The following is a 23,796-nucleotide window of genomic DNA, read 5'->3' on the forward strand; positions in this document are numbered from 1 at the left end:
TCAGGAGCAGCTTTATCTCTTCATTATCCAGTTCAGACACTCCAGATGCTACGTGATAATGTTTCCCATTGCTATTCGCATGTTGATCTGGCGATTAAAATGACTCTCTTCCCTATTTAGAGCGGGTAAAGGTATTACTGCTGTGGGACAGCCTTGATGCTTCAACTTTGACATGGAAAAATCACACATCCGTACATGGAAACAATATCATTGACGGAAAACTGAATTGAATTTCTTGGAACACCTTCAACCTCATACCTGGTATAACATTCTGGGAAAATACTGACACTGTGTGGAAGGAGACGAGGGATTAAAAAGTGAGACAAATAAAGACGCAAACACGGTTTGTTTAAAAGTAACATTTGTAAGCTTATTATTTTTGTTATCTTGATCACCGTTATAACCTCTGTTATGGTTTGTTCAGTTTACATTTTATTTTTCAAGTTCGTTTAAAGTCATTCCAGTCAAAGGTAAACATGATTGTAAATGTTGTTTCCAACGCTATTAAATGCTTTTGCTTTGCCAGACGGTTGGTCGCACATTCTCACTGACAGCGAAGGAACAAAAAACACAGACAGTGACTCACACAGTCTCTTACCTGTTCACTTATACGCACGCAAACTCACACGCACGCACGCGCACGCACATTTACAGTGATGAACAGAAATCGGTTCTGCCTCTCACTCTTTCGCTCTCTTGCTCTCATGTCTTGAGTTCTTAAGTGCAACTTCTAGAAGAGTGATTTGCTCTCGCAGGGTGATCCTCAACCCTCCGACCCCAACATTTTAATACCTCACTCTTCCACTGAGAGCCATATGTACACATGGGCTGCATCACATAACTGTGATCGAGTTTGTTATTCGTTTGTAGGCACAATCTCTTGTCTGTTTAACTTAAGATTCTCCAGACGTGTTGTTTGCAGTCGTCAGTAAGAAATTCAAGACTTTAGAGATTTTAAAACTTTCATAACAATAATGGACTCTTTAACTACAAGCACACAATTACGTCAGAAAAGAGGATAGATTAAAGAATTATATTAACAGAGTTCCAATTTTCTGTTTTTTTTTGTCATTGCTGTGACTGTTAATATAGTCAATTTTGGCTGAGTAGTTTCTTTTTTCCATTTCTTGATTTACGAGAATTGACACACATCTTCCGTACTTGTAACATGTTTTCTTGTCTTCACAAAGAGCGGATAAGAGAGACGGACCTCTGTATTTATGAACAAGGGACACAGAAAGTCACAGATTACTCATTCAAAATCCTGAGACACTGTCAACTTTTAAAAGATATATAAATTAAAATGCTTAAACCAGATTTTTTTTTTGTAGAAACGACTCAAGTAAAAAAAAAAATGCGTCTATTACTAACTTTGTAAAGCAAAGAAAAAAGTTAAAGGTTGGATTTTTTCATATTTTTTTAGGCTGAAATTATGCCACCACAATTAAATATCTATTTTGGGGTTTTTACACATCTTTAAAAGAAATGTGTAGGTCTATAATAACTCATTTGACCAGACATAAAACCATCAGAAAGCTTTGTGGGATGTAGGCTATGCTTAACTAAAACCTTTTCTAAAATCATTTTTCTTCATCAAAGGTAATACGAGAGACCAAGTTTGTTTTAAAGATTATGCCCAAGCAGTTTGTCTTGGTTCTCTTTCCTTAGTTTATAAAGAGCAACTGCAAACAAAAATATTTCACAAAGTTTCTTATGATGGCTAAATTCATCACTATCTTCCAATCAGATCCTTTTCATTCTCTTGCCCCTGTTGCCCATGTCATTTTCTACAAACTATTTTATACCCCATGTACTTAAACTATTGTGTACGAGTTCATTTTCCCAGGTGCTTAAGTGTTTAAATTACAGAGGTAAAGAGTCAAATCTTGTATTCATACCCCACATGTACGTTGTGTAATAGCTTACTTTCATTGATCATGGTTGACTTGTGAGGAATAGACATAATATGACCCCTTATCAAAACAACACAGGCGTGGCCTGTTGTTAAATATAAAAATTATTTAAAAAAATTAATAAGTTAAAGAGATATTCCACAGCCCACATTTACATATGGCTCTTTCCATTTTAGTTTGCAAATTTTTACCCCAGATCATCCGCTCAACATAACCAAAATAAACATTTGAAGATAGATATTTACATACACTGTAAAAAAAACAAAAAAGACCACCATTTTTCCTCTCAGTCTCACAATAAATCGGTCCAAGTTGATTTCTTTTAGGTCATTTAGAACAGCCAAAGTTAAGTGCTGATGAAATTTAGGCAACACCTTAAATTACAAACTTCCTTGTGTGAAATCATGAAAAAAATCTGGAGTCAAGATAACAGGAAGATAGATGGCTGTGGACTTCCACAAGTCTGGTTAAACCTTGGGTACGATTCCCATGTAACTAAAGGTGTTGCCTGTTAAAACACTTGCAAATAAGAAGCAGCCAAACTCGGTTCTAACTTCTAACCGATTCTGTCAGGATCTGTTTTCCAGAAAATTATTGAGAGAAATTTAAGTAGAAGAATGGCCAAAATGTTTGACCCAAGTCAAGATAATTCTTCCAAATGTATGAGTTCTTAGTAGATAGAAGGAACTTTGCTCGTCCTAAGTGACCCAAATAGGAATGTTTTTGTCTGATTTAATGTGAGACAGGGAGGGAAAAAATGGACACACATCTTTTTTACACAGTGTTAATATCTGGTTACAACTGTACCTCATTAATCAGCTACAGAAGAATGGAAAAGAAAACACAAATCACAAAAAAAAAAAAAAACGGGAAAAAAACCCCAGAACTTCAAGTTTATAATGATTCTTACAGCACATTTCACTTCTGTATATTTCAAGACTTTGTAAATTTCATTCTATGTCTGTTGTGACATTTACACGAGTACCTGAATGCCTCATGTGCCGGTGGGTGAGCCGATGAGTGACCTTGTGGGCCAGCCGTCAGCTCGCAGTCCATCATCATCATCACCATCATCATCATCATTCTTTTAATCAACAGTATAATCATCACCTCCATCTGTGTTACCAGAAACTACAGTGAGCCACTCTCTCTACGGGGGATCATCAGGGATGGGGGACCGCGGTGAATAAGGTGCTAGCAACTATTGAAATGCTATATTCTGATGCGACTGAACGATGTAATTGAATTGCTGTATCTCCCCCACCGTAGCACTTAGTTTGCCTCTATAACATGTTTTGTTTTTTTGTTGCTTGCATTACTTTTAACACAACCCACATGTGGATAGATTCTCATTTGTTAGTACCATTTAAAACACTTCTTTTAACTGCCAAGCATATTTTCTCACTCAAACACAACCAGAACATCTAATGTAAAGGTTTACAGAGAACATGGAGGAATCTTGGACCAGCGGGGAACTTGTTTCTTTTGTGACGCTTGTGGCCGTGTGAATGAAATCTCCTTCCTCCTCTTCTCGTCTGAACAGTCTGCTGTGAGGAGGCGCAGTATTGCTGAGTGGCTGCTCCGTCGCCATCATGTGCTTTGTTAACCCCAGAGACGTCAGAGGAATATAACTGAGTATTTTAGCGAACAAGACGGAAATAATCTCTAACTCTGAAAATTAAAAACATTAACAAACCCTTGCAGTTTCTGTAAATGGCACATTTAAATTCTTTTTTTTTTCTTTTCTCCCCCACAAAAAAATTACAATATAGTAAAAGATTCAACTTTTAAATGCTCTGTATTTTCTCCTTTTCCCTTCTATAGATTGATCAGACATAAATGTAGGATGACACAGTTTAGATGGCTGATGAAACGCTTGCATCTGAGCCCAGCGGTGTTCTTTTCTGGGTGTGTGTGTGTATAAACTATTAGCTACTCTGTCTAGTTTCCTAACCAGACCCAGCGCAGATCATTTGTTGGATTCTATATATTTTCCTCTGCAGATTAGGACAAGCTCCCAGCATTAGGAACGAGAAAAGAAAAGGCAATATCAGTTCAGTTCTGCTGAAATTTGCTCCTTTCATCTTGGTGCAAGAAACTATGGCAACTAGCCCTAAGAAAGTGTTATAGCCAATCAGGTCCAACAAAAAAAATCTTCAGATCATTTATAATTGGGTGGCTGGAGTTCTTCCATTAAGTGGAGGTTTTAGCTCCTCCTCTCTGCTTGTATAAATGTTTTGAGGGGTGAGCGTGATTCAACAAGCTCACCCTGCGGCCTGCTCAGACGCACAGGCAAGCAGATGCACACAGAAACAAAAACACAGTCAACGGCACCTGCGCCTGCAAGAACAGGCTGTGTTTAGCACAACTTAACAGTTTGGTCTGTGTCACCGAGTCCCTTGAGGTCTTTCGGTGCTCCCATAAAAAAAAACCTAACAAAAAAAAAAACAGCTGTCCAAACTTACTCGTTTTGCATTTTGACAATTGAAAAATGTATAGCTTAAAAAAACACCCTGCTGCTCTTCCCTCCTGCTTCCTTTATGCCCTCGCTTTTCCCTCCGGCCCAGCTCCCCCACACGCTGATGGCGAACGTCTTCCCCGAAAGGCATGGCGACGCTGACGGCAACACCTGCTGCTAGGAGATGAAGAGGGCGGCAAGGAAGAGCATCGTCACGGTCAGGAGAAGTCGATCCCTGGACGGACTGCTGCCGCTGACACTCTTCTCCAGTTTGGGAACAAATGGGTTGTATTCGTCTGTGAAATAGAAAAAGAAGAAACGATATCTTGAAACAACCTTACCCCGCCGCCGTAAGGTTTTGAAGGAATTTGACGGAAAGATTTTGAATCTTTTTTCATTTCTCACTTTGGCAGGCTTGGTTGCATGATTGGGAAGCCATATGCAAGGCGACATTTTGTGTTAAAACTTGTGTTAGTACTTACCTTCTTTGGTGAGATTTCATACAAGCTTTCCCAGCTGGTTTATAATACTTTTCTATTATTCACCTGCAAGGAAATGTGGTTCCTTGTACTGTGTTTGATCAGGAATTAATTGATCTTGTGTCAGAAGGGTTTAGCATAAGAGCTTAAGAAAAAACAATTACATGAACCATTTAATTACGCAGTTTGCACTTATCATTTGTGTGTCAGAAAATGATAAGTAAATAGGTGCAAAATGATTTGTTTATTGTTATCAGATGGAAGTAAATTGGCAGCAAGAATTGCAGATCTGAAAACAACAATATATTAGTTTGGCAAAAAAAACCTCTGCCAAATAGAAATACGTTAATAGATAGACCATATATGTAATAGCGGCTGTTACAGAGCTTTATTGTCTTAATACAGTGACACATTTCTATAATAATCTTAGACAGAGACACAATAAGTGCAGTGAACCTCTTCCAGCTCCAGGCCTCTACACCTGGTGATAATCTAAAAATAGTTTGTATTCTTTTGTTCATGACTAGACATCAACCGTTGATGTGTAATCAATGAACAAAAAGGAAAAAAAAAACAAAAAACAAAAAAACAGAAGCAGACATCTCGCTGCATGCCAGCACCTCTGAGACATGTGCAGCCAAACACACCCTCTGTAGTCACTTGATTAATGGGCAGGGAGGCGAGACAGAAGCACAATTTTTTGTCTGCACAAAAGTCATCTGAGGCTGATTAGTGGTTGTTTGCGGACCAGAGATAAGGAAATAAAGCGGTGACGCTCTCGTTGTTCTCCACCCGGCTCTGTATTTAGCTCTAGAATATTTCCAGCTGCCCTGTGGGTCAAACAGCACAGTAATGACCGGCTGACACCTGGTTTCAGAGCCGGCCTGCTCTGGTGTGCTCGGCGGGGCCGTCTAATGAGGTCTATGCAGCAGTGGCCCTCAGGTTAAACGCTTTGTCCAAGCATGCAGCTGAGGGAGTCGGGACACTCTTGTTACCTCGCTGTGTTTCTCTGCAGCTGACCGACGGAGGAATGTGACTTTAAATACACAACAAGCAGACTGGAGAGAATCTTGCATAACTGGTCTAAAATCTGGCTCTATGCCTCATTACACTGACACGTACGCCCATATTGTCTGTCGCAGGCAACAAATTAGTACTGGAAGATGGTGCTGTGAGCTGTCTATGCATCACTGTATGACCTTGTGGAATGGTGAAAAGATCTGCTGTTGATGTAAACAGCATTGAGCCTGAATGTGTGCTGCTTGGGTCGTCTTTGTGTGAATACTTTTCATCGAAGCTGGCAAAAAAAAAAAAGTTCTTTAAAGTTCTTTAAAGTTCCATTTCGGGACCCTACTTATTCAATACCAATATGGTCCCACTATCTCAAATTATAACTAGTAACAAGATTAGTTCCCATAGCTTTGCAAATGATACTTAGCTTTACATTACGATGTCATTAGCTGACAATGAACCCATTCAAGGACTGAGCAGATGCATAGAATAAATCAGTGCATGGCTGTGCCGTAACCTTCTTCAGTCGAATAGAAACAAAGCTAAATCTTTGGACCTGAAGAGGAACAATAAACATTCAGTGCACAGCTTCACTTTTACAGCTAGAAGCCACTGATCAGGCCTGAAATCTGCATGCAGTAATGGAAAAAAATAAATAAAAATTGGTAATACTAACCCAGTATGAAATGCAGCCTCCATAACAAAACTGTTACTTCAGTGAAAACAACAAGAGGCGAAAAGTAGCCCCAGAAAACCCATCATGGTTTCTGGAAAATATATATATTTTTTTATTGTTTGCATTCACAGTTGAGACCGGAAGAGTGAAGTCACGTTAACACAGGAGTTAAATTCCAAATTACATTTTAATTCCTCTGTGAAATGCCGGTAATATCAACCTTGTGCTTCAGTGTTGTTCTTTATTTTTAAGACCAACATTTATTAAAAAAAGAAGAAGAAAAAAAGAAAAAGTTGTTTCTCTGCTGTGTACACGTTTATTTTAAGGGCATGCTCTGGTGTTGCGGTTGTATGTTTAATTATTCACCAAAGATGTACAGAGTGTCATGTTGATCAATTACCATGCAGCCACGAGACAGATGCTTCCCCTCAAGTAGGAGCTAAAAATGACCTTATAAAGAGCAGTCTGTAAACCGGCATCGTTCACAGTTATTGAGTTACAGATATAAATACAAACACAGCCGAAAGGCACTTCAGAGCATCTTTCATGTGATGCTACCCAACTGGATAATATAATACCCACACTTTTAGAGCAACACCCTGTAGATCAATATAAAGACGACACATTATATTAGATAAATTTGGTCCTAACATGAGATAAATGTTATGGCAAATATATGACAGAGTTTTAGGGCCATTGTAGATAAAAAAAAAAACAAAAAACGAATGACATGGCCACAGAGAAGTCAATTATCACCAAAAATAAAAAATAAAAAATCAGACATTTCTATATTAATTTTATGTCACATGTGCATCTCATAGCTTTATTGTTTCCATCTTGGACAACTTCATGGGTAGTTTTCTTTTTTTTAATTTGACATTTTTAATGATTTCAGTAAAAATCTGAGGTTTTTATTTATGACTTTACAATTTGAAAAAATATATATTTTTTTTTCTTGTTAACATGTCAAATAAATTTTTTCTCTTCCCTCTACAATGGCCTCAGCACTCAGTAATAAATATATATTGAAACTATACCTTATACATTTCTAAAAAAAAAAAAAGGGATGCGCAAGAGTGAACAGTCCAGTGCAATGCTCATGAATTATGTTTTATGTTCATGAGACGGATTTGAGTTTACAAAGAGTCTCAAAGAAAGGCACAATAGGCTAAATTAAACGCATTCTGTCGACACCTTAAATGACTAAACCCTTTCAATATTATATTGAAAGGGTTTAGGGTTTGTGATTTTAAGCTCAATTCGAAGAAATGGCAAATTGAGTTCTGAATAATTAATGTCCAAATAAGAGAACGGATTTTCAACGATTTGTAACACAATGGGAAAGTGGTAAACATTCTGAGCAGCTTTTTGAATCTTGAATTACAGGCTAAACAGAAGAGAGATTTCAGATGTGTTTATATTTATTCCAATATCAATTTAAAACTGATAAAAACTCCTGAAGATCATTTCAACAGATGGTCTCGTACAAGCATTGGATGTCCAGGGATTTGTTTTCTCAACAATTTCCATTGGGCAGCTGTTCTCTAACTACACTCTAAATTTTAAGTCGAAATTTAACCAGAGCATAGGTGAATTACCAGATAATATTTTAAACAATATTTTCCTCAGGTATCTGCTTATGTACACTACATTAACTCTATAAACTGTATTTCCTTAAAGCCATGTTTATGCTATCCTTTAAAGTGTTTTCTTCAATAGTCCTCCAGTGTTTCTGAAGTCTTTGTTTCAGCTTTTGTAGATTTTTTTTCTTCACAAATTATCTCTCCAGTACTTGCTTCTGAAAGGAAGAAGCATCGTCAAAACTAAAAGGATAAAGCAAATTTTACTATCCGAACTTCTGATCTTGCAAAATAAGCGACAGTCTTAAACAGAACGAGGGAAAACATTTATCTTCCGCTTGATTATCTACTGTGTGAAATATGTTTGCAACAGAAAACTTTACGAATCACCTTATCAATGCTAGAATAATATTTAAGAAAAATACCAAAGCGGTCTTATCTTTGGTATTGAGATTCAACCAAATAAATTGGAGCGTAAGATGACAGCATGTAAAACTGAAGTCAGTTTTTCATGACTTCACTCATGAAAGTCATGACTTCAGTACTTCAGTTTGGAGTATGTAGTAAAAAGAAACTTATTCAGTTTGAAAAATGTTTGAAAGATGCAATAAGAAATGATTTTTTTCCTGCCTTCGTTTATTGTTTTGTATTATTTTACACCTGTGTACAGTTTTTGTGTACTCTACCCAAAAACTGCCATCGATTCAGAGCCAGCTTTTGGATGTTTTGTTGAATCGGTCGAGGCAAACAGATGTGTAGCAGCTAACAGAAGGTTTCTATTCTCTTGAGCTTTTAGCATCTGTAACGGAACATGATGGATTTAGAAATGTTGTCAGCCTCGAGGACATTTCACAGTTAAGGTAAAAAGATGAGGCACAGCTTTCTGATCACCGTGTAGCGGCGGCTCAGATGTTGCTGCTTGAGTGGTTTAATAGAAAAATAATGGGGTTGTATTTTTCTGATGCAGCTGATATGTGCAACTGCCCTTTAAAGCTAAAGTCTGCATTGCCTTGAGGAAACAAAGGAAGAGTGATGTTTGTATTAATGATGCTAGCAGCACGATTAGTGTTAAATGCTAAAATAAGATGCTAAAGACAGAATAACTTGATGCTACTGTAGTATTACAGTAGGAGCTGCTCTCTGTCACGCACAGTGGGATGTCTCCTCTGCTTCTAATGTAATCATTTCTGGTCACTCATTGCAGGAAGGTCACCAAAAATATTTTGGTACTCCAGTACAAGTAATATATTCCTATGAACTTCAGTAGTTCATAACTTAGCAGTTAAAAATGATACAGAAATCAGAAATTGTCCACAAACCTCTGATTGGTGCTTCTCTAGAGTTAAAAACTTTTGATAAGTACAGCTGTAAAAAAAAAACCCATTAATAACGGGTAAATGTTTAACAACCTCAAAACACAAAAATTACTCAGAGAAACTGTAATTGCCAGAGAAAATGGGAATTAAAGAAAAGAGCTCAGATTTCGCCTTTGATGGTCGGACTCGATCGTCGGTTGCAGTAACCTCCGCCAACACAATGTGTAAATGAACCTCCTCCCACGGAAAGACATCAGTAATCACATGGCTGCACAGGGAGCTGCGATCTGTGTTGTAAATGAGATTTAAATGAAATCTAATACTACAGGCCATATTCTGGGGGGGGGGGCACTCGGTTGAGCTGTGGACATTGATTGAGCACCCAGGAAATAAACCACGAGCAGTGAATGAGGGAAAGAGTTTAACAACATTCAGGGATGTTTGCTTGGGGCTGCCTGAGTACCAGTTGTGATGTTGTGATGGAGAACGGGAAAACAACTACATTTCTGTTTACAGTTCACTCAAAAATGCCCACCTGGTTTTATAACTTGGTCTTACGCCTCTGAAGCTATTTATTTAACGAGGGATATAAAACTTCAGGTGAGACTGACCCATATAAAAGCCTCGTTGAACTGTACTCAGCTACTGTGTCAGCAGTTCAAGTTTACAACAGTTTCCAGCATTTCAGGGAAAAACACCTTAGAAGGAAATTAAAGTGCACATTCTAAGTTTTACATGCACTCATTGTTGAAATGGATATCGTAAGTCCACGTGTCCAGGTTCAGAAGTTTTATTATTCTGTACCAAAAGGTCATCAGCAAAAAAGAAAGAAAAAGAAAAGTGAAAAAGTTAAGAAAATGTAGCTGAATTGTAACTGATTATTCAATTATTTGTCACAGGTTAAATTTGGGTCGGATGATTGAAAATTTGGCATAACTTAGTAGTGTTGGCCACAATTGCATTATTATGTTTTAAGGTCTAATTTAGATGTTTTCAAGCCAAAGAACACTGTTAACCATGGTGGTGATATTATTATGATTTGGGACTTTTCCACTAGCATTAGTACTGATGCATTGCCTAAAACACATTAAATAATAAAGAAGAAAGACTATCTATGAATTCAACCTCCCCCATAAACAGCTGGATGATCGGAGTCACAGTTTATTTTCTCGTTTCTCTTTAACTAGTTGAAAGCCGAAATAAGAAAGGTGGAAGTACATATTTTATCCTGTATTTATATATCTGACCCCATTTGGATTCAAGAAAAATTACAATAACTTAAAATGTGAATGTCAAATTGTTGACTTGTCACAATTATAAAAAAAAAAAAAGTTTGTGTTGCAAATATACCAATCCTTTAAAAGATCTGCCAAATGAATCAAGAAAAACATTTACTTTGCTGAGAGAATAAATTTTCCTACAACATAATACTTGGTGAAAAAAGAAAAACAACTTTTATAAATGTAACGGCATCTATTTATATATATATATATATATATATATATATATATATATATATATATATATATATATATACGTATTAAAAGGGAAAAACTCAATTTCACACATCAGAAGGTGAATAAACCGATTTAAGGTGACTTTCCTCCTCACTGCACCACTACATGTGCTCCAGAGGGGGAAAATGTAAGATGGGAATTAGAGGGCAAAAAAAGAAGGAAAAAAAAAGATGGAGGGAAAACATGATTGAAGAGTGATGTGAGGACAAACGGAGACGGGGAGGAATTTGATCAAACTGGCATGACCTGGAGCTGTTTGCCGCAGCTAGTCGGGAGTTTTCTCCTGACGGCTATTAGAACAAACTGATTTATTACACAAAGGCAAATGTGCACACAGACACACACACATCAACAGAGCAACATGTTTTACAAGCTGCATTACTTCTGTACTCTCTGGTTGGGTAATATCCGGGCTTGGTGTACACGTTGGTTTCAGTTGAGGTGCTGTTGTCATAATAAAAACGGTAAGCCTTATTATCTATGGCGCCAGAGTTTCTTACACACTTATAGAAACTGTTCAACATTTTATTAATTAATGATTAATTCATTATTGATTATGTTTTTGGTTGCTTATCTGACACTCACGCAGCTTATTTATTCACAGTTCTTATTCATAGTTGTTGTTTTGTCTTTGGCTTATTTTTTGAGTGTCAACAAATTGACATTGTAGGAATACAACGACAAACGCAGTCCTTGAATCTTTGATTTAAACAGTCCACGTGGAAACACGATTGCCGTAAATTACAGGCTTGCTATAATCGTCGTCAATTAAAACGGACTAAAACCAAGCTACGTTAAACGGGAAAGTGTTTTAGGATGCCAAAGATGAACACATTACATCTGAATCAGCCTTTTTTTTTTTCTTAATGATTTCTTTCAACACTATTCTCAAGGTGTGATAATCACAAAACTGTGTGTACTTTGCAAATAGTCTGGAAATCTGCAGAAGAGGTGTAAAATGAATATTCATGCAGTTGCTTAGCAGGATCAGTTCCCTGACAAGCCAGCTGGTGCTGTGAAGTTAAATGGGATGAATGTCATTTTGGAAAATGGCACATTTCACCCTCGGTAAATGTGTGCGGCCACTCAGATGTTTCATACCAGTGACCTATTTCATAATAATCCAGGCAACCCTGGAGACTCGTGTGCAAAACCATTATTCATTTTCTGTAATAGTACTTATATTTTCAATATTTATATAGGTATTAATAGTACACACCATAAGCTTGTCTCTAGTTCAATTGTATTTATTCATTCATCATGCTTCGTAACGCCCTATGCTTTCCATCTTTCTATACATAATGCTACAGACTACAAATGTTACTCAAATTTAATTTACACTCACATTTTTCATCAAATTGCATAGATGCCATTGAGTACAGATCTGTATGTCACACTCTAACCTAACTTCATTAGTATGCTCTTAAACACTTACCAATATCATCGATTTTTAGGCCTGGTCTCAGCGTGTAGTCTGGTTCTGTGGGCTCTGGCTCATCATCCACATCAGAGGCTTGCAGGGACGGAGAGAGGGAGGGAGAGAGAAAACAGAAGAAATTGTGTGAAACTAAATCACAGCTGACCAGAGAGCTGGGGTTTAAACTACTGTTCCAGCCTAAAGGATTTTAATTACATCCATTCTGACATCTTGAGGGGGAACATGCAAGAGAGTGGCAAGACAAGGGTGCAGAGGTTAAAAAAGCCCAGAGCAGACCAGACTGACAAGCTGTAACATCAGCAGAGCTCTCAACAAAGAGATGGGGAAAGAGAGAAAGAGGGCTGTGAGGGACGGCAGATCAAAACTGAAGAGGGCCAGTGTGCGAGAAGAAAGGGATGGAGTTGCAGAGTTGAAGGAGGGAGGAGAGGTTAATACTACAGGGCTGTGGAAGTTAAAAGGACCGGACAGGCTAGGGATCAAAGACTGTGTGTACACGAGCACGAGTGTGTGTGAGCGCGTGTGTGAGCGGGCGGAGAAACTGAAAGGTGGCAGCGGAGAAAGAGAGGGAGAGCGAGAGAGAGAGAGGGGGAGCATAACGGTACGTATACATAGCCACCCACTGACCGAACAGAGCAATTAATGGATTCTGACAGGGAGCGGCGGAGGAAGGGTGAAAGAGCAGGAATGAGAGGGGAAGAGGACAGGAAGGAGGCGGAGGTGATGGGGTCTTTAAAGCAGAAACTGCTCTCTGTGGAGGAGGAAGAGGGGGATAAAGGGAAGAAGGGCGACAATGAGGAGCAAAGAGAGGGGACTTGTGTGAACCTGCAGTGTTTTTTTTATTTTTTTTTAGATTGAAAAAGGTGTAAATGGTGGTCCACAGGTAAAAATCTGCAGCAAAGTCAGAGCGTTTCAACAGAGTTCAAACCGCATACAAACAGAGACACAACACGGGGGGTCATACCTGTGGAGCAGCAGACGTACACGCGTAGTCTGAGACAGCTGCGTCCGTGGTGGTGAGTGGGTGTGGCTGCGCAACGCAAAACAAACAGCGGATCAAAACGGTGAACACACAGGAGGCAGGTTTGTTTCCCCTTGTCAGCTGCAGATGTCATGTGCAGTAAAACGTACCTCTATTAGAGTTTTAATACGATGTGGTAGTCTTTTGTTTAAATGTCACTTTAATTTAATACCAAGGGAACAAACCACATATTTCACTGCTGCTCTATTTAATAAGAATTACACTACTGAATTTCATGTATAAAGCACTTTAAATTTATAGAAACCTTAATGTGCTACAATCAGTACAACAGTTACGAGAATATAGATGAAATATTTAAAATTAAAACAAGGTGCATTGCTTAGAAGGTGAAAATGGAAAAACTGAGGCTTTAAAATCTTTTTTTGACCCAACGTGCAAAAAGAGCCAGTAGTGACTCGATTAGTAAAAAGCTAAATCTGGACGGCCCTTCAGGTTTCAGTGTGCCGTATGCTAAAATTAGTCTGGTCAACTCCAGTGAATTAAAGCTAATTTACCTCCTCAGTAGGTCATCGAGTTCTACTGAGACCTTCAGCAGCAGATAAAAAAAACTTTTAGTTGCTTCTTTAAAAAAGTTTCATGTAGTTTTTATGCATTTGAGATTACCAGGGTGTTGGTTCATGCTGCAGAGAAAAGGGATGTTATGGGACCCAAGCACATTTTGTTCTGACACAGAATTTAGAGGATTTCCTAGATTTTGATTGGCTGGGATGAGGAGGAAGGAGCGGTTGCCCAGGAAACCATTGATGCAAGAACCACCTCCGTTTAAGAAATATGTTTGTAGTCATAAAACCATCAAAATAACTTTGTTGGTCTACAATAAGGAATAAAATATAGATACATAATTAAAAAGAGAATAGGAAAAGTAAATTATTTTACAGTTTCTTCATGTGAAAATTCAAGCATGAATGACAATAATTGTAAATGAAATCTATTCAGCTCATTTGGTTTCTGCTTAATGCCAGGCTGACAGGCATCAGTGCTTACAGACCCATTCTTAATAACATCCAGGCACCTGCACTTTACCAGCACTGCCTGCTGTTACAATTATCTATAAAACATGTTCTAAAAGTCTCTTTTCGAATGTAAGAATAGGTCAAATACTCTCTTAAAGCTTAGACATTTTTTTATTTGAATAATTTAACCAAATACCTCATTCAAAAATGCAAAAAAATATATATAAATAAGTACTTTCATCGGATTATTTTAAGTCCGTTATGAGTTTTTGGAAACAACGCCCAGTGGAAAACTAAACAAAGACCAAGGCATCCTTCTGTTTGTGACGGCGCTGAGCAGCTTTCTTCCTGCTGCGCGGCGGAGCAGAACGTTCTGGAGACATCTCCCATTAAGCATCGTGGGCTGAACGGGCACCGCGCTGATTATAGGAGTTTGTTTATGACATTCGTTGTCGAACTGTTTGCTGACGAGACCCAAAGTTCATTACTCACACTGTGTCATTTCGGCACAAGGTGCAGCCAGTTAATTTGATGAGCAGTCAACAAAATGAATGAGGCTGCTTGACTGCAAGGTGATGTGATTAGATGTGAAGCAGTAATTTGTTATCCTGAAACGACACAGTGTTCTGCTTGGTCTGATCTGGGAGCTACGTGTGATCCGACTTAGCCATTCTCCAGTTGAATGCTGGAAAACCGGAGGGATTTGTTAATTGCGGTGCTCAGTCACAAAGCTAACCACAATGAGCAATAACAGCCTGAAAAATACACCTGTCTTTATTTTACTTGTTTCAATCTAACAGAATATTTTTCTTACGATGCCAACGTGCCATTTTGGATTTTGGAGCTGGTTTTGGTGAGAAACATCATGTTTCTAAGCCAGATTATGATTTTGAGAGCATTTAAGTGAGTTAGTAATGCAACAATATAATTCTAGTCAGGCAATTCTAGTAAACAGTAATCATCTGGTCATGTATTAAAATTCAGATATGTATATTTTTTTCCAATCAGGGAACACAGAAAAAGAACCTTAAAACTAAGTGTTTGTCAACTGCTTCCTCTCAATTTACCGTTTTCTCTTCAAACCTTCAGCAATTCATACATTTTTTTTCTCTCCTTTAACACCCCGAGGACATCAGTCACACTGACATACTTCTCAGTGAAGGTTGCTAGTTCAACACCACTCACAGATGTAGTAGTACTCCTGGCCGACGTGGAACTCGTAGCCCAGCGAGAAGGCGCTGTAGCGCTGGAACTTCTCCGAGAACTTGATGGGTGCGTGGGGGGCGTGGGGCCGGTTGCACTCCCACCTCTTGAAGCCAAGCTGAGGGTCGCAGTTCCTGTAGCCACGGTAGCTGACCATGTAGAGGACGTACTGCTCTCCGGTGCCCACCATGCGCTGGGTGTCGTTGTAATGAGGGCAGTAGATGTCCAGGTAGTCGTTGACGTTCACCTGCATCGTGTAACCCTCCCTGCGGAGACTGTGCAAACAGGAAAAACACAACACTGTGTATGAAATTCTAAATTAACATTACCATTAAGCTGTGTCAATTTACATAAAATGACTATATTATGTAAAAATTACTAATTACAATTTACATAAAATTATTATGTCAATTTACATAAATTATTCCATAGTTTATGTAGGTGTGACCTTTTTTTTATTATTATTATTTTGGATAAACTAATCAGTCAGGATGTTCGACGAGTCCAGTCCATTCTTTTAAATTACAAACCAATGCACTACTACTACTAATGCTATCAAAGATCATGATAAATTAGACCATTCACAATCTTAAAAATATTTACATATTGTCAGGTTTTATGCGATAAACCAGTATTGCAAACATCTTTTTAAAGGATTTGAAGGTTTCAGAGGTTTGTTAGAGAACATTAGTGAACAAAAAACATAATGAAAAACACACACCAGACAGGTCAAGGAGAAAGTTATGGAGAAGCTTAAATAACATATGGATGATACAACAATATTAAACTTTGAACATGGAGGCATGGGGAGGATAGTTTTAATTAAGAGACAGCTGAGGGGCATGTGGTAACTCTGGAGCTGCTGCAGAGACCCAGATCTGAGGTGGGAGAATCTACTGAGAAGGCCAACTATTAAAAGGTAAGCAACCATTAAAAGAAAATGATACGGAATCAAGTTTACTACTATTACTATAGTTTACCATCATGAAGGAGACACAGCAAACATATAAAACTAGTCAGACGACACCAAAATGAAACTTTCTGACTTCTAAGTGTGTGCAGGAAAATGAACACCGAAAATCACCCTGAACATCCCTTCCCCACCGTAAAACATGGAGGCTCCAGAATCACCTGTCAGTATTGATGCACTGCACATATTCATAAAACGTAGAGACATTATATAACATTATGCGGCATTTTTGATGAAACTATGAACACTTAAAGGAGAATCAGAGCGAAAAGTTTCACCCTTTTTAAAAAAAATTAATTTAAGTAGTATCTTTCAATCTTCGAACCAGTAACAAAAGTTTTAATTCTCAGCAGATTTGCGCAATTTCAGCTACACACACGTTAGCCATGCAGTCAGCTGCTAAAATACCACAGACATGATGTAAATACATCAGAATGTGGTGTTTGCATTCTTTCTGCAGGAATGCCTTCACCTTATCCAGATATTAATAACACAAAGCAGGTGTGTGTTTGCGTTCCTGCCGGGCTATTGTATTTAAAGAACGTAGAGCTTCCTCTTCAGGATGGACTCAAGGGCCCAGGGCCACAAGCTTCTCCTCCTGGTGTCAGCGCTGCATTGTCCCTTAACCCCTGCGCTCGTACATCAACCGGAGCGCAAATGCTGCGCTCGCATCAGCCGTCAAAGTCCTGGCAACGTTCCTCTCCATCCTCCCAGCTCATTTATCAGCGTCAACCCTAAAAAAGGCTCCGCTTGACAGAAAGATAAGGTCTGATTGTGAAGCTGCGTGGGTATGTGTGTGTGTGAGACAAAGTAAAATAGATTCCTTCCTGTCACCCAAAGGCCTCTTCCTTTCCCTCCCCATCACACATACACAGGCCCATATCTGTGTGACACAGACCGTTTGCAGTTGTAAATCATACACACATCGATGATCATCTGTGCACACTCGCTCAAAAGTCACTCGCTCAAAAGTTAGATCAGTGACAGGATAAAGTCACAAGGGGGCAGCAGAGTGTAATCTTTAGCCTCTCTCCCTGTTTGCCAGTTCTAGGTCACGTCTCCAGGGAGATTATTATTCAATTATTAAATGAAGATCGAACCTCTGTTCCCAGTGTCTCTGTCTCTCCATTTCTTTCTCTCTCTTGCTGCTGTGTTTCTCAGCTCACTTAAAAACCCTTCCTGGATTTGTCCTTTTTCTCAAAGTTCTTCGTTTTTTGTTTTTTTTCCCATGTCTTTCTTTTAGTAACAAAGACAGTTAAAAACTCACCTTCTGCTCTCCACTCACCTTCCTTCACGTTCCCTCATTATGTCATTTGCTAACACTTTTTACTTTTTAAATATAACATTAGAAGAACAACAAACGTTTTGTTCATGTTTCCTGGAGACATAAAACAGGACGACAAAAAAAACAACAAAAACATAAAGAGCAAGAGTGAGTTTCGCTCCACGAGGGAGGTGTAAATGCAAATTAAGAGAAAGAACTCCGAGAGCAGGAACGTAAGAGACTTAAAAAGATGCGGTTGGAGTGTTTTACGCTCCCAAACAAAGGCAAGTTTACTGAGATGAAGGGATAATGGGGGGAGGAGGGCATCTGGGGGCATCATCCTGGAGCAATCTGAAAGTAAATGACTTCCAAAAGATAAAAGCTGGCTGTAAGATTCCCACTGTACATGCGATGTTGCACAATGCACAAAACAAACACCGTATTTTATGCAGTGAGATCTAAGGGGGATATTCGGTACACACGCACATGGAAAGAAATAAGTGCCTGATGAAATTTCATGTTAAACTCTCATCAGAGTGCTTGAACAGCATAAAGCGAAAGTAGTTTTATGTCAAGGGTAGTCGGAAAATGAGATGTGGCCAATTTAATAGCAAGATTAGATAACAGGGAGTATGGCAGGACAGAGGAGCCGCATGAAAAATGTATTCAGACAATCATTTCAGATATCAAACCTGTAATCTTATCTGCATAGGAAAATACATCTGCTACTATTATTAAGCATAAGGATGTTTAAACAAATTGCTTCTCATGTATGTAAAAAGGGACTTTGTAATGACTGAGAGTAGAGCCTTATTGCATTTAATCTGTACAACTTTACCCAAATTACTTTTCTTTTTCTATAGGAAGATACAAACTGCAACCTGAAGGTTTTTGCTGAGAAACAAATGAGAGTCTGTGGAGTCGAACAATAGTTGGTGCATCTTCGTATACGGTACATTTTATACAGTAAAATTTAACATATACATTTTACCGTAAAATTCTGGCAACCAAAGCAGCCGGTATTTTACTGAAAACTAGAGATTTTTTTTTTCTTTTCTTTACAGTGTAGTTGTCATAGTCTGGTAAAACTATTGTACTGTTCTTGCAATTTTCTCCAAGCTACAGGGGAAAATTGCACAATTATTTATGACTAAATCTCATTTCTAAATTATTTCTTTGTGTCACATTGTTCCAATCTCTGCAGTCATAACTTTAGTTTTCATTCTCATATTTTCTATTAAGAGTGATGGACTCATCAATTTGGCCAGTTGAGTGATTGGCACTTCCAGCACTGGAAATAAATTTTTTTCATGTTCAAAAATGCATCAAAGGTAAAAAAAAAAAAGACACTTTTTAGCCTGTAAATGTTCTAAGCTCAATATAAATAAATATCCAGATACATATTTTGCCAAAGATATGGGGATATTCTTTACTTTCTGTTGAATTTATCAAGCACCGTGCAGCTACTTACTACTTATCTCTTGCTCTTTGACTGCGACTGTATATTTGATTATGTTCTGTTAAATTGTGAATTTTCTTCACTCTTTTACTGTAAAATCCCCACTAATTTTCTCTCTTTGAAGTGCTGCCTGCCCAGTTAGAGCAGATAAGAGTCCAGTGCAACGAGCCACCTCTTCAGCAGTACACCTCGGAGGAGCTGAGCAGCAGATTCCAAGATCCAACAAACACTTATATATAAACAGATCCTCCAGCGAGATGGAGAGATGGAAGGATCGGCAGGAGAGATGGAGGACTTATAAGATGAGACAAGGGGTAGTTGGGGTTAAAAAGCAGCAGAGTGTGGCCACTGGGGAGCAGCGAGAGATAGCAACAGCTAAGAGCAAGATCAAAGAGGGCCTGGATCAATGTCACTACTGTAAAAATCACATCAGTGAGGGTGTGAAGGGGGAGACTTACAGAGGGCATGTTGCCGATATAAATCAGTCAGAGGCAACATAATGCCACAGAGTTGCCCCCCGCCTGCCTATTATCTGCCTCGCCTCTCGGAGTATCGTGCATCAATAAAACACTTTGACAGAGAGCGCAAACAGCCCGTTTTGTAGCACGAGCTTCAAGGACCGTCTTACTTCTCCTGCTGTTCATTAAAACGGGGCTGTTGGGGCTAAGATAGTATTGGAGGAAGCTGCACATTCCCTACAGCATAAAAAAAAAGATACAGCAGAATAACAAAAGGATTTCATTTATTTATTTATTTTTTAATTAAGGTGAGTCGCGTTATAATGAGAGGCACCGCCTAAGCCTAGAGAAAATCAGAAAATATATAGAAGGTATGGCTTTTAAAGCAGCTTTCAATACTGGAATGAAAACAGAAACAGGACAGAAAAATAACACAACTATCTGCAGTTATGAGACCTTTTGTAGCAAATAACAGCCACCTGGCAGGCACTTTGTGTTGAGCATTAGCATTGTGATCCTGGGCCTAACTTCCTAATGTGACTTGTAAAAATGTCATATGTGAAACTAGGGCTGCACGACAAAACAGTAATGGTGCAAACGTGATCTATATTAGTATAAATTAATCATGAGAAATTTATGATCACTTTTGCAAATTATGTCATTTTAACTCGGTAAGTATATGTTAGATTTATATAGCACCTTATACAAACACAACTTGTGTTAAAAAAAAAAAAAAATTATCAGATCTGTTTAATGCTTAAGTTAAGTAAGACTAATGCAAACAGGTTGAAAAAAAAACAGATTGACAGAAAATGTTTCAACAAAGTAGGCAGAAATAGCAACACTTCAGTCAAAGATAGTTCTCCTTAATATCAACAAGTAAGGTCCACAGCTTTGGGTCACAGTTAGCAAATATTATATTTCTATTTTATTCGTCAGTGGTAATCACAATGTTCTAGGTGACTTTGATCGCATACAGAGTTTACAAGCTAATTTGGCCGATGTGAGTTTGTAAATGTAAGAAAAAATACCTTAAGGTCAATTCTAAAAGTCCTGGGCAGTGGAGCCAAAAATGGATTAACAAGTTTCCCCTCTGGTTTCGGTTATGGTTCCAGCTGCGAAATCCTAAATAAGCTGAACTACCACTTTGAGTTTATGTGAGAGGCCCGTCCAAGGTGTATTACAGTAATCTGGTCAGCAGGAAACAAAGGTATGAATCAGATTTTCTGCTTCCCATTCAGCCATAAATTATCAAATTTTGGCTACATTTTAAATATAAAAAAAGAGACTAAATAGTCATGATCTAAGGTTTTACCCAGAAAGTTAGCTCTTTCAGGTTCTTTTGCATTTGTAGAGCCAACAATGGAGTGTACTGCTAAATATTTACTTGGTTCTTCAGATACGTGCAGTATTGCATAAACTGTATGTTTTCTTTTCCAATTGATTTAGTAGCAATATGAAAAATCGTAAAATTATTTGTGAAGAATCTAGTTGAAAATGAAACACATTATTTCACAATTCCACTTTTAAAAAGTTGCCAACTTTCTGCAGATACGTTCCAACGCCATGTTGAAGGGGAGGGGAAGGCTGCTCAACCACGGTGCCCGATAAGTGGGTTTACCCCAGTAGGTGATATTCAGACACTGAGGATTTACGTGTCTAAGTTTTTCTGTTTACTATTTCTATCTGCTGAGCACTTGGCCATCAAAGCACAACACTACAGGGGGCTGATTAGGCTGCAGTGGGTGTTTGAAGCTGTTTGACAGTCAGCAAACTACCAAAAAAAAAAAAGATAAAAATATAAATGCCAAGATAAAACAAGGCTACAGATGGACATAAGGTTGGGACAGATTAAAAGTTGTCCAGTAGCGTAACAAAAAATTGCCAATCAGGATTTTTAAAAGCCTCTCTGCCTCCTGGGGCCTAAAATCTTAATCGCATCTCAGTTTGGTACAGAGACGCGAACACTGTTGCGGGAGGACTCCAATCAGTCAGCGGAGCGGTAGGTATAATTGAATGGCTCCCCTGCTGAACGGAGACTCCCAGAGATTTGTAGCATCAATGAGGCTCTCATCAAACACAGACAGGAGTCTTCCTCGCTGCATCCTGCTCCTCTTTTCTTTTCTCTTTGCTCCCTCTGTTTCTGTTTGGTATTGCCTGACAGCGAGCATGTGGAGCTGATGAAAAACTTGTATACGTTTGTCTGACGCCGTGTAATGGTCGGCTTGATTCTAAATCCTCCCCATTAAAATCGATGCGTTTCTAGAGCGCCTCTTGACACAGCAGTGCACTTTTCGCCCTTCTCCACACACAAACCCACACTTTAACAAGCATATACAGCAGTCTAGCCCCGCATGGTGTTGGTTCATCATCGGTAATTGATCAAAGTATTAGAGCTAACAGGGATTCTTGATTAGGGCCCTCACATATGATCCCATTAAACGGGCGTCTTTTCTCTCCTCCGTCCTTTTCCCACATTTGCTTCGTTTTTCTGCTCTTGCCCTACCGTTTGCACACTATTGCATCGCTCTTTCTACTTCCTCTCTCTTCCTCTCTTCCTCTCTTATTCCTTCAGACGTCCCCTCAAAACCTCATGGCCCGCTTTATTGGCTCCTTTGATCGAGCTGTCCGGCTCCAAAGTGGAGCCACATTCAACAAGCATACTGTCCAGCACGATTATGCTCGGTAATAAGCATGTTCTCCTCGCACAGGCATCCATCACATGTGCTTTTATTGTGGGTTCCCGTTCTCGCACGCGCAGATAGCTGGCAGGGAGGAAATGAGCATGAAGGGGAAAACAGATGGAGAAAGGCGAGGCCAGAACACAAGCACGACCAGAAGATGAAGGAAGGGGAATGGAGATGTCAGAGTACATCAGGTCAAAGAAAATAAAGAACACCTGAATTTTGTGTTGGTCTGCAATTCGTTATCTCCTGGACAAAGATCTATTGTGTTTCTCCAAATATCTGCTGGAGCCATTTCTTTAGCGTGGTGGGTCACTGACCATGGGCACTACTGTTGCTTTCACTTGCTAAGCTCAACTTTCTTGTGCTTCTATTTCCTGATATTTCCATCATTTTCAATGATTGCAATTGATATATAAATATATTTGTACAACATACTTTTGTGTACACAGAAGTGGACTAAATTTACCAATTAGAAAATTGGCTGCACTGTATTTTAATTTGGGATATCAGAGTAACGGGGGCGATATTTAAAGCATACTCGTCAAACTTTACATAGTAGTGTTTTTAAAAACACTGGAAACTAAGCACTATTTTCAATTCACTTCAGTCATGCACTACTTTGTGTTTGTCTGTCACATAAAATCCCAATAGAGGTTTGCAGTTGTGATGTTTGAAAATGCGGAAAAACTTCAAATAGGCATGAAAACCTTCGCAGGGCACTGTGTCGATCACTTAATATTCGCAAAACAAACCCGTCTTTCATTCTTCTTCTCCTGCCACTTTGTTCCCATCAACCATCTGTGGGCTCCTATATCCCTCTGCTTCCCTACATCTCCCTCGGTCTCTGTTCCCAAAGCCCTTACACGAGCAGCAGTGATCCCCCTCAGACGCTCGGGACATCAGAGGTAAAGAAACGCACTGAAGAGAAAGAAAGCGTACGTTCACTAAGCTTCTACGTGATTGATGGTGATCCTCTCTGATGGCTTTGTATAGACTCAGCTCTCAGTGAGACATTACCCTCTGACCCAGCTATTGATTCCTACATGCACTGTCCCAAACATACAACACTAGCCCTGACCTCCCCTTGTGCCCACAAATGAAAAAATAAATAAAAAAAAAAAACATACCAACATCAGTACTCAACATTGATCGCTTGGCAGCGTACTGAGAAACCTGATCAATCGGCTGCATTGCAATCATTCCCACCAGCCCGCTTGGGCTCACTTCCTGGCAAAATCACGTGGCAGTGCGTGTCCCGCTGACTGATGTGTTTGGGCCGGCTTCTGGAGGCTTGGATATCAAGACCACTCCGGCGCAGGGATAAGCCTGCAGTCCCTACAACAGCAGCTTTATTACTCGGATCCCTCTGCTGAGC

The 23,796-nt window shown here is 39.0% G+C and overlaps 1 protein-coding gene across 2 annotated transcripts in view; it reads right to left on the reverse strand.

The window, feature by feature from the left end:
- Positions 1-344: 344 nt before the first annotated feature.
- The window catches only part of efna3b (ephrin-A3b), a 78,535-nt gene continuing 55,083 nt past the window's right edge, over positions 345-23,796 (reverse strand). For both annotated transcript variants that reach the window (XM_008431729.3, XM_008431728.3), the window contains exons 3-6: positions 15,566-15,858; positions 13,350-13,415; positions 12,386-12,463; positions 345-4,667 (exon numbers count right to left, since the gene is read on the reverse strand). In XM_008431729.3, coding sequence (XP_008429951.1) covers positions 4,549-4,667; positions 12,386-12,463; positions 13,350-13,415; positions 15,566-15,858 — 556 coding nt within the window. In that variant the 3' untranslated portion in view covers positions 345-4,548. The remainder of the gene's footprint in view (positions 4,668-12,385; positions 12,464-13,349; positions 13,416-15,565; positions 15,859-23,796) is intronic.

This window comes from Poecilia reticulata, chromosome 16 (assembly GCF_904066995.2).
Source record: "Poecilia reticulata chromosome 16, P_reticulata-male-v2, whole genome shotgun sequence".
Classification (NCBI taxonomy): Eukaryota; Metazoa; Chordata; class Actinopteri; order Cyprinodontiformes; family Poeciliidae; genus Poecilia; species Poecilia reticulata.